The 17,572-nt window shown below is 37.3% G+C and overlaps 1 protein-coding gene across 2 annotated transcripts in view; it reads left to right on the forward strand.

Annotated features, from left to right (window-relative positions):
• Positions 1-16,166, forward strand: part of NNT (nicotinamide nucleotide transhydrogenase) — a gene marked incomplete at its 5' end in the record, with an annotated part of 88,515 nt that extends 72,349 nt beyond the window's left edge. For both annotated transcript variants that reach the window (XM_084233172.1, XM_084233173.1), the window contains 3 exons: positions 12,500-12,618; positions 13,810-13,925; positions 15,802-16,166. In XM_084233172.1, the coding sequence (XP_084089298.1) occupies positions 12,500-12,618; positions 13,810-13,925; positions 15,802-15,951 (385 nt within the window). In that variant the 3' untranslated portion in view covers positions 15,952-16,166. The remainder of the gene's footprint in view (positions 1-12,499; positions 12,619-13,809; positions 13,926-15,801) is intronic.
• Positions 16,167-17,572: the final 1,406 nt, after the last annotated feature.

Here is a 17,572-nt window from a genome sequence, read left to right on the forward strand (position 1 = left end):
ACTAACCATCACATTCTAGCAGCCATTCAAGAACATCATGAAAGTTATTCAGATGGAAAGATGAAATCATGTATACTTTTTCCTAAATCTCTATGTATGCTAGTACATAGTACTCGAGGACATTAATAGCAATAGGATTTTATTTATACCTCTGGTGTCTCTCTTACAGAACTTGGTTATTTTGAAAAGAAAACCATGTCAGTTTCTATTCTGAGCTTGGTAGTTGGATTTGATTGTGTGATGGAAAAGCCAGATTTGGGCACAAAGTGTCATAATCTTGGATTAAAAATGTTGTATTGTGACATGGTTCTGTAGAGGACTATGTTGATATTTGCAAAGGGTTGACCTGATCCTCTTTAGATCACTTCTCATCCATTTGGGTGGCCTCAATGTCACAGACTACATGTAGACATGAGAAAATAACCATAGCCTCTGCCAGACATTTCCCGCTTCACTGTTGGTTCCATTATTCTATATTAGAAAAATTGTACTCCTGAGATGTTTTTACAAGTTCTATAACATTCATATTTTTTTCCTAAAGAAGGGAATGCCATGAATGAACACCAGATTTCAGATCTTAGTAGTAGTTTAGCCCTTATTTGCCATCAACAAAAGAAAAAGAGGAACATAATGTTCTTTAATTCTGGCTGTTGGAAAGTTCTAGGAAATTAAATGAACATTTTTTTTTCCATTCAGAATTGTATGAGTGAGTTCATCTGAACCACTGTTTCTTAAGAAGGACTTTCACAATTTTAAAAAGATGAGTGCCTATCCTTTTGCCTAAGAAATCTTGCCAGAAAGTTGATTCTACAACCTCTCTCATCACATTAACCAGCTTTTGTGGACAGCAACTACCTTGTAAGGAAGATTTTTTTTTTCCTTCATTAGCTTATTTCTCTTCAGATAGAGAGGCTAACCTTATCCAGCTAGTCCCTGACTTTAAATCAGCAAGGCTAATTTGTACAACATTTACCACACTTACTAAATATTTTATATTGTATGGCATTTACTAAAATTATTAGTTTGGAAAAAACACTTTTCCATGTACTTTTAATAAGTGATGGATAGCTGTCAGTCAGAAGCTCTGACTAGAGGTTATGCTAAGTGAACTAGAAGGGGTTTTGCTAAGTGAAATAAGTTAGGAGAAAGACAAATAACAAATTATTTCCCTCATATGGCATACAGAGAAACAAAAAGGAACAGACAAAACTAAACCAAAACAAATCCTAGAAATATGGCTGCAGAATTGAGGCTGCCAGAGGAGGAGAGTGAGTATGGGAAACAGAGGGGTGGGGTGGGCCCAGTATGGGTGGAGGACTGTGGGTTCTTTGATGATGGGTGTTCTGTGGTAACATACCTCTGGAGAGATGTGAACCTATTGCCTTAAATTATGTACAGTATTGTTAATTGATGTTACCTCTGATCAGTATGAGATAAACCAAAAAACTTGGCTTTTCAGTTATCTCATATTTTTCACAGGTGAAATACACAAATAAACAAATAATGAATATAGTAATAAATCTCTTTATTGACTCATGGATTCCCCCCCTCCCCCATAATGGAGTGTTGTCCCTTATAAGTAGAAAGCAGAGGTCTTTAAGGTGAAAAGCAAATCGGGCTCTATTGTATCTACAGTGGGACCCCTGGTCTGCTGGTGATAGAATGTATTTGGTGTAATTCCAAAAAAGGATTCCTTCCTTAGGAAACATTGGATTAGGGGATCTTTTTGGTCTTTTTAAACTCTTTTTATTAATTTGTAAATGTTTTTGGTTTGATTTGGATACTTGGATTGATTTATAAATATTTTTGGTTAAAAACAGGAGGAATACATATACTTAACAAATCAGCCTTCTTTTAATTTTCCCTTAGGTACGTCATTTCCCTAGTTAGTCAACCTCCTAGGAACAGAATAACATATTTACAAAAATTATGGAATGGTAGTACTAGGGAGGCCGAATTCCAAAATGCTACCAATGTTACATCACCCTGTTTGATTTTAAAATATAAAACAGAATAAAAGAAAGGAAATTAAACCTTTGAACTTCTTCAACATGAAAATAGATTTTACATAGTGACTTCCTGAACAAGTAGACAAATCATTGAAGGTTGTGAAGAGCTTTTTTTTTTTTTTTTTTTAATCTGGAGGTCTTTTTCATTATACCTATAGCAAGTGGCTGCAAAATGGAGAAAACACTCCAAATATGTTAGAATTAGACCCAGTTGCCCATGTCATTTTTTTTTTTTTTTTTTTGGTCATAATTGTTGAATTGGTATCTTTGGCTCTTCTTCATGGTTTATTGCTGAACTAAATCTGGATATTTCCATAAAACAAGAAGGAAAATGTAGTTTATTTGCACAGTTGTGGCAAGATCCATGTGGTGAATGTTTTGTACTCTTTAATAGTCCCACATGTCCAAGAACAACTGTGTAATGCATCCTGGTCAGGACTTATTGTCTCCATGGCCCTTGATTATAGGAATTCACATTGTTGTGTTCCCTTTAGAACATTTGGTGTCTGAAATCTAAGTGAGGTTGCAAAAAAGTAGAAGAGTGGGCTTTATATCACCATATCTTATAAAAGAGGTTTTAAAAATATGGTGTTTTTGAATTGCTTCTTTAGCAAATTTTATCCAGTGCACATGGTATTTATGAATAGCTCTTATACTCTTGTTTTTCAATTTTTTGTAGATATAGTTTATTTATTAAAGCAGTGTCTTTTTTTTTAATTTGAGGTAACATTGGTTTCAATACTGTATAGGATTTAGGGGTATAGGTTCACTTCTTCAGGTGTATATTACCAAATTGTACCTGCTACCAAAGCACCCGTAATCCTCCACCATAGTCCATTGTGCCCCCCTGCTTTATTTGCCGTCCCCATCCACCCCTTCAGGTAACGTATAATCTGTAGTCAGCTTTCTAGGGTTTGTTTGGTTTAGTTTTGTCAGCTCCTTTGTTTTCTTTCTTTATATTCCTCATGAGAGTGAAATCATATAGTATTTGGCTTCCCCTTTCTGACACAGATGATGCTCACCATCACTTATTAGCAGGGAAATGCAAATCAAAACCACAATGAGTTATCATCTCATACCTGTGAGAATGAGCCATATATAAAAAGATACATATCTGCTGAAATTCACTACTGAGAGGAGCATCAGGGGAGAAGGAAAAGTCTGTGTGCCGTGTGGGTCAGCTCCCTGGCCGGGGATTGAACTCATGCTGGAGTGGCTGGTGATAGCTTGATAGCACTGAGACTTTAACCCCATGCCACTGGTAGATCTGCCTGTTCATGACACTAGTAGATCTGCCCACTCTGTTTCTGGTGAATCCTCTCACTGCCCCACATCTCTGGCCTATACCCAAGTTCGTATATGCATAAATAAATAAAATAATCTTTAAGAAAAGATACATATCAAGAAATGACAAGTGTTGGCCAGGATGTGAACAAAAATGAATCTTTGTGAACTTCTAGTGGGAATGTAGAATGGCCCAATGCCTATGGAAAACAATATGGAGGTTTCTCAAAATAATAGGACCTAATAATTCTACTCTGAGATAGCTGCCTGAAATGCAAAGGCACTAATTCTAAGGGGTATGTGCACTGCTATGTTTGTTGCAGCACTATTTACAATAGCCAAACCGTGATATCAGCCTAAGTGTCCACTGACAGATGAGGGAATCAAGAAGTTGTGGTATAGGGCCTCCCCTGTTGGCGCAGCAGTTGAGCACTGGGCTGCGAAGCTGCCCACAGCCTCTGCAGGGCCGGTTCAATCCCCAGCCACCGGCGAGGGTCCCACATGGCGTGTGGACCTCTCCTGCCGTGCCCGCTGCTCCCCTCAGCAGTGTGTTTCATCAGTCTGCCTGTTCTGTTCTCCGCTCTGGCTCTGGTGAATTCTCTCATCCTCCCATGCTTCTGACTGTACTCAGTGCTTGTATAAGTAAATAAAATAAATCTTATTAAAAAAAAGGAGTTGTGGTATAATACACATAACGGAGTACTACTCAGCTACAAAAAAGATGTTATGTTTTAAATTTTTTCTTGGCGTGTTTAAACGGCTATGATCAGGTTATTTAATTTGAGTAGATTATTCTACTTTTTAAAAAACTGTGCCTGGGTGTGTGTATATATATATATTTAAAGATTTATTTAAAAAATAAAGAGACAGAGTGGGGAACAGAACAGGCAGACTGATGAAATACACTGCTCAGGGGAGGTCTGCTGCACCATGTGGGACCCCGCCGGCCGGTGGGGATCGAACCAGCACTGCAGTGGCTGTGGACAGCTTCACAGCACAGCACTCAACTGCCTGTGCCACAGGGGAGGCCCATACCTGGGTATATTTATATATTATATATATATATATATTTTTTTTTTTTGTGGGACCCTCGCCGGCGGCCGGGGAACGAACCAGTGCTGCAGAGGCTGTGGGCAACCTCGCAGCCCAGCACTCAACCACTGCGCCACCAGGGGAGGCCCTGCCTGGGTATATTTTTAATTGGTAACTGAGCCTTAACTTTTACTATATAATGCTCCATGGAAGACTTTATCATTTTCATATTGAGAGAGGAAAATAGAAGTGTTGAAATTGTTCTTTTCAGATATTAGAGAGATTGCCCTGAATTGATGAAGATATTTGTTGTGTCTGTTGAGGAAACAGTACTTTTTTTGCTAAATAATATCTGGGAGTTAAATGTGGCATTTGAAATTTCACTCTATCAAAATAAACGTGTATTTTAATATTAGTTATAATGAGTTCCCAGTGAGTCCACTATTTACCACTAATGAGTCTTACACTGTGTATTTTCTCTAGTATTTTAATGTAGCTATTAGTACACAGAATTTTTGCCTCTTACTAGTCTATGTTGACATTTACTAGAATTTCAAGATCAGGGTTAGAAAACCAACTTGGGAATCTCAGTGTTGTAAACTAGTGTTACCTAGTTTAAAAAGATCAAATAAATTAAAAAAAAAAAAAAAGAAAACCAGCTCAGAATATTAACATCAGGCCATTCTTTGTTTTAAAATGTCATCACAGAAATTTTCTGAAGAGGTTTTATTATCAATCCCACTGAACATACAGAAGTAATTGTCCAAATGTTTTTTCAAATTTATTTATTTATGCATACAAGAGCTGGGGTACAGGCCAGAGGTGTGGGGGAGTGAGAGGATTCACCGGAGGCAGAGTGGGGAACAGAACAGGCATATTAACCCAAGTACACTACTGAGGGGAGCAGCAGGTGAGTCCGGAGAGGTCTGCTGCACCATGTGGGTTGCTCCCTGGCAGGCCGGGTATTGAACTCTTGCTGCAGAGGCTGCGGACTGCTTCATAGGTTGCATCTTAATCCCTTGCGCCACCAGGGAGGCCCAGTTGTCCAAATGTTTTGACACCATGCAGTGCCACCCTGGAGCTTTTAACTTCTACCCTCTACTTCCCTAAATTCTTTCTCCAAAGAGTAATAGGAAGCTTACGAGTAATTTGTACGTTATTGGGAATAGTAGGTTGTTTAAAACCCTTGCCTGTCCTTCCTCCCTTTTTCCCTTCCTCCTGTTAGTTATATCCCTATAATTTAGTGCCAGGCACTGTGGGCATTGATAAATAGCACATGTTTTCTGTACTCAAGGAGCTCCCAGTTTGGAATCATACAACCAGTTACTATGATGCAGTGTGTCATAGGAGGAGGTACTTAAAGAAAGAGTTCTGGGACCATGGAAGGTCTTTCTGTGATCTCATTCTAGTAGTTATTTTCCTTCTGTAGAATTTTGTTGTAGATAGGGCCAGCTGATTCTGTTTTATTCAGTACATGCACAATAAAGATAATTTTTGTGTTTTAAAGGAAAAGCTTAAAAGTTTGTAGGCTTGCTATTTTGAAATTCTGGATATTCTTCATGTGATGATGGAACATTGATGAACTTTGGCCATCAGTTCCTGGAAATTGAGGGTAGTGGCCAACCAGTGTCTGATATAATTAACTTTATATTTTTTAAAGATTATTTATTTATTTATTTATTTATACAAGCACTGGGTACAGTCAGAAGCGTGGGAGTGCTCAACTGCTGTGCCACCAGGGAGGCCCTGATATAATTAACCTTAATGCACACTTTGGAGATTGGCCAATTACCAAGGCCAGAATTGTTATAAATCATACTGATTCATCGGCTTGCACATATATGTTTCAATAAATTTAGTGAGTTCTGTTATTTTTCTCAAAACATTGAAATTCTTATATAATAGCATGCATGTATATTTTCCCCAATCTTAGAGTCTCAGAGTTCATTGTTTATTATATAAAAAGATATAAAAGATTTATCCTTTGGGATATTCATCATACATGTTAGTTTTGTGATTGCTTACCCTTTAGTACTAGCTCAATAGAAAGTATCTTAATGTAGTCTGAAGCTAATCAAATATTATAATAACAACTAATAAATTTAGAGGTCTTTCAATTATAATTTAGCCCAAGACACCGCAATTAAAGCATATAGAAATAGCCAGATAGATTAATATAAAATAAGCAAAGGCAGTGTTAAAAACAAAAAAATAAATAAAAAAAATACTGGACTCCCTGGTGGTGCAAGGGGTTAAGACTCAACCTATGAAGCTATCCACAACCACTGCAGCACAAATTCGATCCCCAGCCAACCCACATGGCGCAGCAGACCTCTCCTGACTCGCCTCCTGCTCCCCTCAGCAGTGTACTTTGGTCAGTCTGCCTGTTCTGTTTCCCACTCGGTCTCTTGTGAATACTCTCACCCCCCACACCTCTGGCCTGTACCCCAGCTCTTATATACATACATAAATAAATAGATCTTTAAAAAAAAATACTGGAGTCAAGTGTATGTTGATTTATTTAGCTAAAGTAGAAGCCCTGATTCATGGAATTTTAGGACTGGAAAGGGAATTTCTGGTAAGCTGAAAAATAGCCCTAAAAATGTCTACCTCCAATCCTCAGAACCTGTGTATATGTTACCTTGCTTGGCAAAAGGGACTTTGCACATTTAAAGTGAGAATTTTGAGGGGGGGGATATCATCCTCAATTATTCAGGTAGAATCACGTAATTAATCATTTCGGTTTATAAGAGGAGGAAGGAAGGACAGAGTCAGAAAAGAAAATATGACAGTGAATCAGAGATCGGAGTGGTGCAGCCATGAGCTAGTGAATGTGGGCAGCTGCCATAGCTGGAAAAGACCTACAGTGGGCCAAAAGGCATATGTGAACTGTTGTATTTTCTGATATTCTCTCTGTGTATGGAATAGGCGAGGAAAGAATTTTCCCTTAGAGCCTCAAGAGAAAATATAGCCCTAACAATACCTTGATTTTAGCCCAGTGAAACTGATTTTGGACTTCTGACCTCCAGAACTGTAAGAGAATAAATTTTTTTTATTTTAAGATACTAACTTTCAGGTAATTTGTTATAGCAGCAGTAGGAAACTATTGATAACATAGTCCTTAAATATCATGTGGTCCAGTGACTCAGTCTTTCTCAAGTCTTCCCAATCAGATATTGGTAAGAGGATGAGCACTGAAAAAACACTTACTGATGATCAGAGCATTGGGAGATCAGGAGAAAATTTTGGTGTAATGTAACATCACAAAAGAGAACAAATGAATAATTCTTGACAGTCAATACTGTAAGACTGAGGTAGGGCAAAAATGTTCAGGAAACCTGAGAGCACTTCAGCTGCTTCTTTCTTATTAGTAGTTGATACCATTGGTTGAGATCCCTCCCCCATCTCTCGTAAGTGAAGGGCTGTCTCAGCTGCCATGATGTCAGTGTCTTGATTTTGTCTGATCCCAACAACCATCCTTTGTATTTATATGTCACTTACTCTTGAATCCATTTTGTACTGGACTGGTAGGTACTACATCTGCTTAAATTAATGAACCTCTGTTTCCCTGACGACAGAAAAGAAGTCTGAAATTTGCCCTAATGAGGCCATTTGTTTTAAATTATTAACAGCGTTTTAAAAAATTTAATTCCAATTCTTTCTTTTGCACTGAAAGGCCATGTTCTTCTGTTTTATGGAAATGAGGAATATTTAGTTAACTTCTATTTTGTTTAGTTTTCTCAGAAATCAGTTTTTTTCCCAAGTAAAATTATCTTATGTCATATAGTGTGTGTTATTTTCGAAGTTAGGTATTTTGAATTTCTCCTGAACCTCATCCAGGTACCCTTGTGAGCCTTTTAAGATGCAGTTTCCTGGATTAAATCTAGCTATTTAGTTTTATCATTGGTTCTAGTCAGTGATAGAAGTAATAGTACCTTTCCTGAATGTGGAAAACACCCTGTGTTAATTTAAAATGTTGATAGGAAATGGATACAGTTGAAATGCAAAATGGCATTACCTTTGAATGAAAATCAACTGATTAGCAATGCAATTTGATACTTTAGATATATTACTAAAAACCTCTGTAAATTGAAATGACCTTTTCAAATGAAAAATTTTGATTTTTAAGATATGTTCTTTGAGAAATTGTTTTGTTCCATCATTATTGAAAAATACATATTAGGACACTAAAATTTAATTATATGATCTCTGCCTTTGTTGTGGCATATTCTCTGTGCCTTGAGTTATTTAACATTGAGTTAAAATATTCTGTCAGTCCTCATGTACTATTTGGGAAAACAGTACATTAAAATACATAATAAATTACAGTTGCAGTTTAACTTCTTTACTGAGATTCATATTGTTAAGTTTAGCAATCTATTTTGTGAGGTATTTACAAGGAACTATTAGCAGAGGAGAAAGAGCAATATGGACTGTGTTCACTTAATCACATGCCCATCAAGCAAAAATGTAGATGCTTATTATTTCTAACAGATGGTTACTGTTTCTAACAACTGCTCATTCTTTTTATCGATCAATTTCAATCAAGTAGCTATCAGAGAAAGCACTGAAATTCTTATTTTTTCCCTTTCTCTTGGAGTAAGAGTAAAGAGGCAGGGGAGACTTCTTTGACTTCTCTGTAAGATTTTGCATATATCCTGCTTCTTCTTGAACTTGACTCCTCGATTGAATACTTGCTGATAATTTGCACTTGAACAATCTTTATTATGATGGTTGCAAAGTGACAATTTTATTATCTTACCACTTTAATCAATCCAGTCCGTAGCATGCCACCATGCCACCGTAGGGGAGAGTGTTCCTTTCTTCTTTATTTACTTACTTGTTGACTTGTGAATGTTATCAGATTGCCTCATAAATTCCCACTTACCCAGGGGGTTCTGACCTCTACTATCCTTATTTATTTTGATGTTCAAATTATTTCAGATTTTAAAAAAAAATGTATTTTTTTTTTTTAACCACAGTAAGTTTACTATGCTGTATGTAATTTAGGGTGTAGGTTTATTCCTTCAGAGGTATGCTGTCACACCACATCTACCTACTACCAAGACACTCATAATCCTTCACCATAGCCCATTGGGTCCTCTCTCCCCTTAACTCCATACTCCCTGACTTTCATTCTGGTATACTCCACTCTATAGTCAGATTTCTAGGGTTTGTTTTGTCTGTTGTTTTGTTTTGTTTCTTTATATTCCACATATGCGTGAAATCACCTGCTGTGTGTTTCTCCTTCTGACTGATTTTGCCTAGCAAAATTCCCTTCAGTTCTATCTGTGTTGTTGCAAATGGCAAGATTTCCTCAGTTTCCCATTTTGTCTATATACCACATCTTCTTAATCCACCTGTCAGTATTGGGTACTTAGGTTGTTTCCATAATGTGGCTACTGTAAATAGGGCTGCAATGAACATAGGGGTGCGTCTATCCTTTCAAATTAGTGTTTTACATTTTTTAGATACATACATACAGAGTGGAATTATACCATTTGGTAGATCTATTTTAATATTTTGAGAAACCTGCATACTGTTTTCCATAGGGACTGGACCAGTCTGCATTCCCACAACAGAGTACAAATGTTCCTCTTTCTCTACACCCTTGCTAGCACTTGTGTTTTCTGTTATTATTTGAAATGAGCATTTTTCAGGGGTATAAGGTAGTATCTCATTGTGGTTTTGATTTATATTTTCCTGATGATCATTGATGTTGAACATTTTTACATGTGCCTTTTGGCCATCTGCATGTCTTAAAGAAACTAGTTTAGCTCCTTTTCCCATTGTTTCATTGGGCTGTTTTCTTGCTGAGTTGCAGGAGTTCTTTGTAGATCTTGGATATTAAGCCCTTGTTGGATATGTGATGTGCAAATATTTACTCCTCCTTGTAGGATAGAATGAAATATATGTGAGAAACCACTTGTAAATTGTATCACTATGTAAAAGCCTGAGGTGTTAATTTATTTTTAATGAAGTTCATTTCTTCAACCATAAAACTGTATATTTTCATAGAAAATTTATTAAAAAAGAAGGGAAGTAAAACCACTATTTGTTGTTCATACATGTAGGGATGAGTCTTTAGTTTGCATTTAGCTACATTTCTGTTTCTTAAAAATTAGAAACATTCAGGGCCTCCCCAGTGGCGCAGCTGTTGAGCGCTGGGTTGCGAAGCTGCCTGCAGCCTCTGCAGCCGGTTCGATCCCCGGCTGCTCCCCGGCCACCAGAGGAGGGTCCCACATGGCGAGCAGACCTCTCCTGCAGCCCGCTGCTCCCCTCAGCAGTGTACTTTGGTCCTTCTGCCTGCTCTGCTCCCCGCTCTGGCTCTGGTGAATTCTCTCACCCTCCCGCGCTTCTGACTGTACCCAGTGCATGTATAAACCAAACAAACAAACAAATAATAAATAAATAAGACATGCCTCTAGAAAATTAAAAAAAAAAATTAGAAACATTCAGTAGTCACAGAAGATTATATAAGGGGGAACTTGGTAAAAGAAAATACCTGTCACTTTATGTCTTTCCTCCTCCTACCCCTATCCCCAGTTATAAACACCCAATAATTCAGGCTTTTCATTATCAGTTTTAAAGATGTAGAAAACCAACAGTATTTAGACAATATAAATGACCGTTACATAGCTCTTTTTAGGATGGCTTTTTGGGAAATGTCAATTCCTACATTTTTTTAAAAAAATAATTTTTGCTATATTTTTCTGATATTTTCTCTGTGCATATAAATATGCTTTACATTATAATGATTAAATTCTGAATTGAAAATTTTATTATTGAAGATTATTATTGAAGATTATTAATGCAGAGTCTGACTTAATTAATGAAAGAACTGTGTATTGTGTTTTATGCAACTAGATACCATCCAGCATATTGTATTCACTTTGGAGGACTGAGGGTTTTAAGCTGGACATTCACAATGTAGACGGTGTCTGGGGCAGTAACGGGTTGGGATGTCCTGTCTTTTCTTACAACACTTGAAAGAACTGAAGATGTTTGCTTGGGAGGCATCCTAAGATGACATAAGAGATTTGCATATGAACGAGGGAGGATACTCCTTCCTCCAGAGGGCAAAACTACAAGATGAAGTTTCTCTTTGGCTAATATATAAATATATATTAGAGAGATTTGGCTAATATATAAATATATATTAGAGAGAGAGAGACAGAGAGAGAGTTATTACCCCCTCTTTTCTCATCTATCTGCTTATCTAAACTCATTGGTATTGTCTTGTAATGGAAGAGACTTTAGGAAGGAGTAAGTTTCTTGTCATGGAAGGATTAAAGCCGAGGTTGCATGGATCCCAGCCAAGTGAAACTATAAAAGGCATTTCTCCATTGGATTCATTCATTCGTTTTCTCCCTCGCTTGCTCATCACTCACTTTTTATTGAGCCCTTCTTATGTGCCAGGCATAGTGCCCAGTGCTGAGAAGACAGAGATGAGTATTGTGGGCAAGACACTGGATTAAATGACTCCAGAGATCCTATTATAGCTGCGGTTGAAACAAACTGCTTGATGCTTCAGTTTCCTTTGACTGAATAAGAGTGGAACTCTACCTTGTGTATTTCTCTGTCTTTTAAACACTCTTGTGTGTTCCTATCACGTTTCTTGTTTGACGGGAAGGAACACTTCATATTACTCTGAAACTCTACCTCATGTACCTAATAGTATTTTATTTCTCTCCCTTTGAACATAGAGGTTAAAGTTGAATGTGGAGTCAGTTTTTGCTGGACTAATGTTGATTTTTCATGGCAAACATTTAATTCCAGTCCAATTTATATACATTTGAAAAGATTTAACATTGATCAGAAAGTATTATGAGAGAACACAATGCTTAGGAACTGTAAGATGATACTATTTTTTAATTTTTTTGGAAGTTCATTGTACTTAAAACATATATGGAAGAGTCAGATTCTAAAGTTACATTTATTTTTTTCTGAGAAGAGTTATAGTTTGTATATACTGAGATATTGAATATCCAACTTCAATATTTGTAGATTGACTATGTATCTGGATTAATTGTATTCCTGCCTGTAGAGATCAGATAGTACCAAGAGAAGTAGAGGGGCCAAGAAGAAAGTGTGCAGATTTGAAGATAATATTGGGTTCTCTGTACATTTTGGCCCATCAAGTAAGGCCAGCTGTTCATTTGTTTCATGTCTAGGTTTGGAATTCACCCAGTTGCAGGCCGGATGCCTGGTCAGCTTAATGTGCTGCTGGCTGAGGCCGGCGTGCCATATGATATTGTGTTGGAGATGGATGAGATCAACCATGATTTCCCAGGTAAGTGTTGGGGGTGATGGTGAAGTTTAAATACCCTTCAGATGAATAAAGCAATATCAGTCTTAGGACATAAATTGTGCGATCGCGGAAGATCTAATAGTCAGGTGAAGAGTAGCCTGCTCCTTGTAGATATACATGGAAATTAAATAAATATGATACTGTACTGAATAAGGTACAACAGATCGGTAAGCGGGTGGGTAATTTTAATCCTGTGAGGAGATCTGAAGGGATCTGCTGTGGAGCGGGTGGCACAGACTCTGCTCAGATCTGGGCATCCAGGTCCTGACTCACTTGAGTGTGGCCTTGAACTAGGTACTCAACCTTAGGTTTCTCACTTATAAAATTGCTTCTGCATGGTTCTTGCCAGTGTCTTGAGTTTGCACCAATTCTATGATCAGCAAAGTAGTTTTCTGCTTTCTTAAAAGTTCTATGATAGGACTTTACTGGATAAGGTGCTATACTTTATGGCTGTCAGGGGGTAGATATTGATGCTAATGACATTTGGCCCAAGATCATGTTTGTTAAAATTAAACCAGTTCCCTCTGGCAAGTATCCACTGTAAACTTAAAAAATATTGCTTGAGAAAAATAATGAAGTCGTGTGTATGTCTACATTCACATGGCATTTTTGGCAAAGTTCTTAGGCAGTTTATATTATAGTCCTTAAGGAGAGAATTTAGGGCATTTTAATTTTATACCCCCTTTCACATTTCACTGTTGCTAAATTATGTGTGAAATCTGCCAGTTCTAGGAATTATGGACATAGCTTTAATATAACACAGGCTTAGACCATTTTCTTTTAGACATTAAATTGCATCTTAACTGGGATGCAAATCTTGTAACTGAAAGATAATCATTATTTTGGAATAATTAAATAGCTGTAAAATCAGATTAGGTAGATCCATTTGCTGGGGCTGGTTGGGAAGCATAGTAATGCCAGCTTGCTCTTGTCAAGATGCTGAGGATCAGATGCAGGACCTGTTACTTTTTAGCTGTGTATCATTGACCAAGATAAGATACTGAACCTCTCTGATAAAGCGCTTTGTACAGTACCTGGCACATATGTGGGTCTTATAAATACTAGCTTTTGTTATTGTTGTTATAAATTCAGATCACTATCATTTGCCTGAAAAGAAGTGAAAGTGACCCTTTTGAGTTTCATATTTTGTCATTTTTTTTTTACATCCTCTAGACACTGATTTGGTCCTTGTTATTGGAGCTAATGACACTGTTAATTCAGCAGCACAAGAAGACCCCAATTCTATAATTGCAGGCATGCCAGTCCTGGAGGTCTGGAAATCAAAGCAGGTAAAGTTTTAGATTTGTGTTTCATTCTAATAATCACAAATCTTTTAAAATACACAGAACTATTCTTGGTCACTAGATGAGAAATGGTGATGCCTTTAGGAGGCCCAGGAGTTAGAGGATATTAGGACCTGGTTCTCTATCTGTCTTCTGTCTGTGATCACCAGAGACCTTGAATGCCTTGCTCACAAGTAGAACTAGATGAGATTATATGTATAGACTAACAAAATCTGTAATCACAGCTGAAAAAGGAGCTTTGAGATTTTGGAATGAGTCTGGCTGAATTCCAAACTGAGTCCAGTGAAGCAGATGGCTTCCTTCTGGGACAGTGAGTCAGTATCATTGCCTTTATATATGAACACGAGCACATTTTTTTCAATTCATTTTTTAAAAAGGAATTTGTATGTTGTTATGGGGTGTCTAAAAGAAAGGTGATTTAGAAATCCAAACAACAACATGGCATGAGGAAGCAGGCTCTGCTTCTGCACAGTACTTCTGAAAAAGCTAATTGTTAGATTGTAGAACACTCAAAAGGCTGTAAATTTTACTCTACCCTAGCAGTGGGCACTTGTGCTTTACCACTTCCAAGTCATAAGTGCATTTTAAGAATCATAGTAGTGACATTTTTCCTTTAATTTTGTTTCTCTTCATTGCAAATATGTGAATTTGAAACTTATTATGTTTCAAATGACATGTACTTGTTCATGTGCAACTGAGGGGCAGGCAGTTTCCTGGGTGTGTGGGAGGCAGTAGCGGACCTCTACTCCTTGCACAGGGGCTCATGAAGAATTGTTGCATCCATTGTCAGTACAGGAGAGTGTGCAGGAGCATCTTTGAACCAAGGCTGCATGAAGCATGATTGCACTGCTTCCACTTGTGGGTAAATTACATGTCACCCTACAAAGGCTTTCACTTCATTAAGAACTGACTTGACATTCAACAGGACAGTAACATCCATATCACATAAGATTGTAAATGTTAGGTATTTGCAATATCTAATATTGGCAATTTAGAGAGGGACTTACTCCTTCCATTTTGCTTTGTAGGTGCATGATATTGGCTATTAGCTCTGTCCTTGTGACAAGCTAGAGTTCGTGTTGGGCTTTTGTCTTAGACCTTTCTGGAGTGATGGCATAGAAATCACATCATTTTCGCACTACGCTACATTTATACATTTATCTTAGGAATGAGAGTGGAGCTTAGGCACTAAGTTTTTCTTTAGCACATTCGTAGAAAAATACTTATTTTTCTGACCAGAAAATGTTATACATAGTCTTCATAGGGAAAAATGTTTAGAAGAAAATTACTTCTAATCTTATCATTCTTAAATTATGGTAGTGTGACTTTTTCTAAAATGTGTATGACAATATAGGCACATTCTAAAAATTAAAGTTAACACATTGTAAAAATTAAAGTTAACACAATGTAAACATGCATTTAAAATGCTCCTTGTACTTGTAAAAAGTCTGTGGACTAAGAAGTAGTAGTGGTACCTCCCTGTCATTATGTTAGGGCAGGGCAGTATTTGTGTGCCTAACAGGCCCTAGCCAGGTTCTGTTAAATGCGCTCTCTTGGGCCTCCCCTGGTGGCACAGCGGTTGAGCGCTGGGCTGTGAAGCCGCCTGCAGCCTTTGAAGTGCCGGTTCGATCCCCAGCCACCACCAAGGGTCTCACATGGCACGCAGACTTCTGTTGCTCCCACTGCTCCCCTCAGCAGTGTATTTCTTCACTCTGCCTGTTCTGTTCCCCGCTCTGGCTCTGGTGAATCCTCTCACCCTCCCGCGCTTCTGATTGTACCCAGTGCTTATATAAACAAACAAACAAACAAACAAATAAATCTTTAAAAAAAAATGTGCTCTCTTTTGATCTTTGACTCTCAGGTTATCGTAATGAAGAGGTCCCTGGGTGTTGGCTATGCTGCAGTGGACAATCCAATCTTCTACAAACCTAACACGGCCATGCTGCTAGGAGATGCCAAGAAGACATGTGATGCCCTGCAGGCCAAAGTGAGAGAATCCTACCAGAAGTAATCGTGAAAGACCAAGCTGTTCTCTAGCTGTTCTCTACCAAAGCTGCCTCTTTACTTGTGGAAACTGGCAAATCAAGTCTTGGTACTTACAGCTAACATATATCTGTAGCAAAACTCTTGAAGTAAAGGAAGACTCTGAAGAAAGCAAAACAAATACAGGGAGATTTTTCTAGAACAGTGATATCTCCATTTGAAAAAAGGATTGAAAATTCTAAATGTTTTTCTATGCATATGTTTCGTGTGTGTTATAAATCAAAAATATTTTTAAAAAGGAGAAAGAAAAACATCATTTTCGATGTAATCCATTTGGATTTTTTAAAAATTCCTCCATTAACATCTGGGGAAGACAAGCTACTATGAAATAAACTGTTTGCAATTAAGTTTTTTCCCCCCCAAATCAGAGTATGTTTTAAGATCTTATTTAATTGATGATTGGTGAGCAGTGGTGGCACTTTTTTTATTTCTTAGCTACCTCTTTGTTACTACACACCAATAAAGATTGTCTTTTGCCTTTTGCCTCAACAGTGTCGATTTTCTTTGTGACTTTGCTACTTTGCCCAAAGCACTAGAGAGGTTGAATGTGTGATAAATACTTTGTTGACTGTGTGATGAATGCTTTGAGCATGTATCTTTATATATTTAATTCAGCACTAAGTTTCCTGAAATAATTATTAACACATAAGATCTATCCCTGAAAGAAAGAAAAAGCAATAACTGCTGCAAATTTTCATGTTCACGCTCATTTTTACTGAGTTTACAATTCACAGTATCTGCTGGTATGGTAATTAATTTCTGTTTTGCTGTGCCTAGGATTAAGGTAGGGCTGTGTGTGTGTGTGTGTGTGTGTGTGTATGTGAAGGAAGATAAGATTCCTTTTAGTTTTTTTAGCGATAAATGCAATTTGTATGTGTATATTAGGTCAATGGGAGCCTCAAGACTGAATTATATCATAAAAATTCTATTGGAAGAAAATAAATAGTATCTTTCCCTTTTTTTTAATTTTTTTTAAGATTTATTTATTTATGCATACAAGAGCTGGGGTACAAGCCAGAGGTGTGGGAGGTGAGAGGATTCACCAGAGACAGAGTGGGGAACAGAACAGGCAGACTGACCAAAGTACACTGCTGAGGGGAGAAGTGGACAAGTCAGGAGAGGTGCTGCGCCATGTGGGTTGCTCCCTGGCCGGTGGCTGGGGATTGAACATGTGCTGCAGAGGTTCGGCTCTCCTCTCCATTTCTTTTTCTTAAGTAATTGTAGGTTTATTTGGGAAACAGCATCTTGAATTTTTTGAGATATTTCCTGAATTCAATTTAAACTAAAAAACTATACTTGGATATATTAATTTATTTTCATAATTTATAGTTAATAGTTTCTATATTTTTTAAAAAAATAGGTGATATTCCTTGATACTTACTAATCCTTTGTTGTTTTGTTGACTGAATTGAAAATTCATGCTCTAGTTGGTTTTATTTTACTGCATTGGTTAGGATACTTAAGGGATTTTTGGGTACATAGTTTCTTAAGTTAATATGCCAAAAGTTTGGTGGTAGCCTTAGATTTTTAATCATAGCAAAGTCTAAAAGAAAAACTAATTTTAACACATCATTTTATTATTCTTCCTT

Source organism: Talpa europaea (genome assembly GCF_964194135.1).
Source record: "Talpa europaea genome assembly, chromosome: 5".
Classification (NCBI taxonomy): domain Eukaryota; kingdom Metazoa; phylum Chordata; class Mammalia; order Eulipotyphla; family Talpidae; genus Talpa; species Talpa europaea.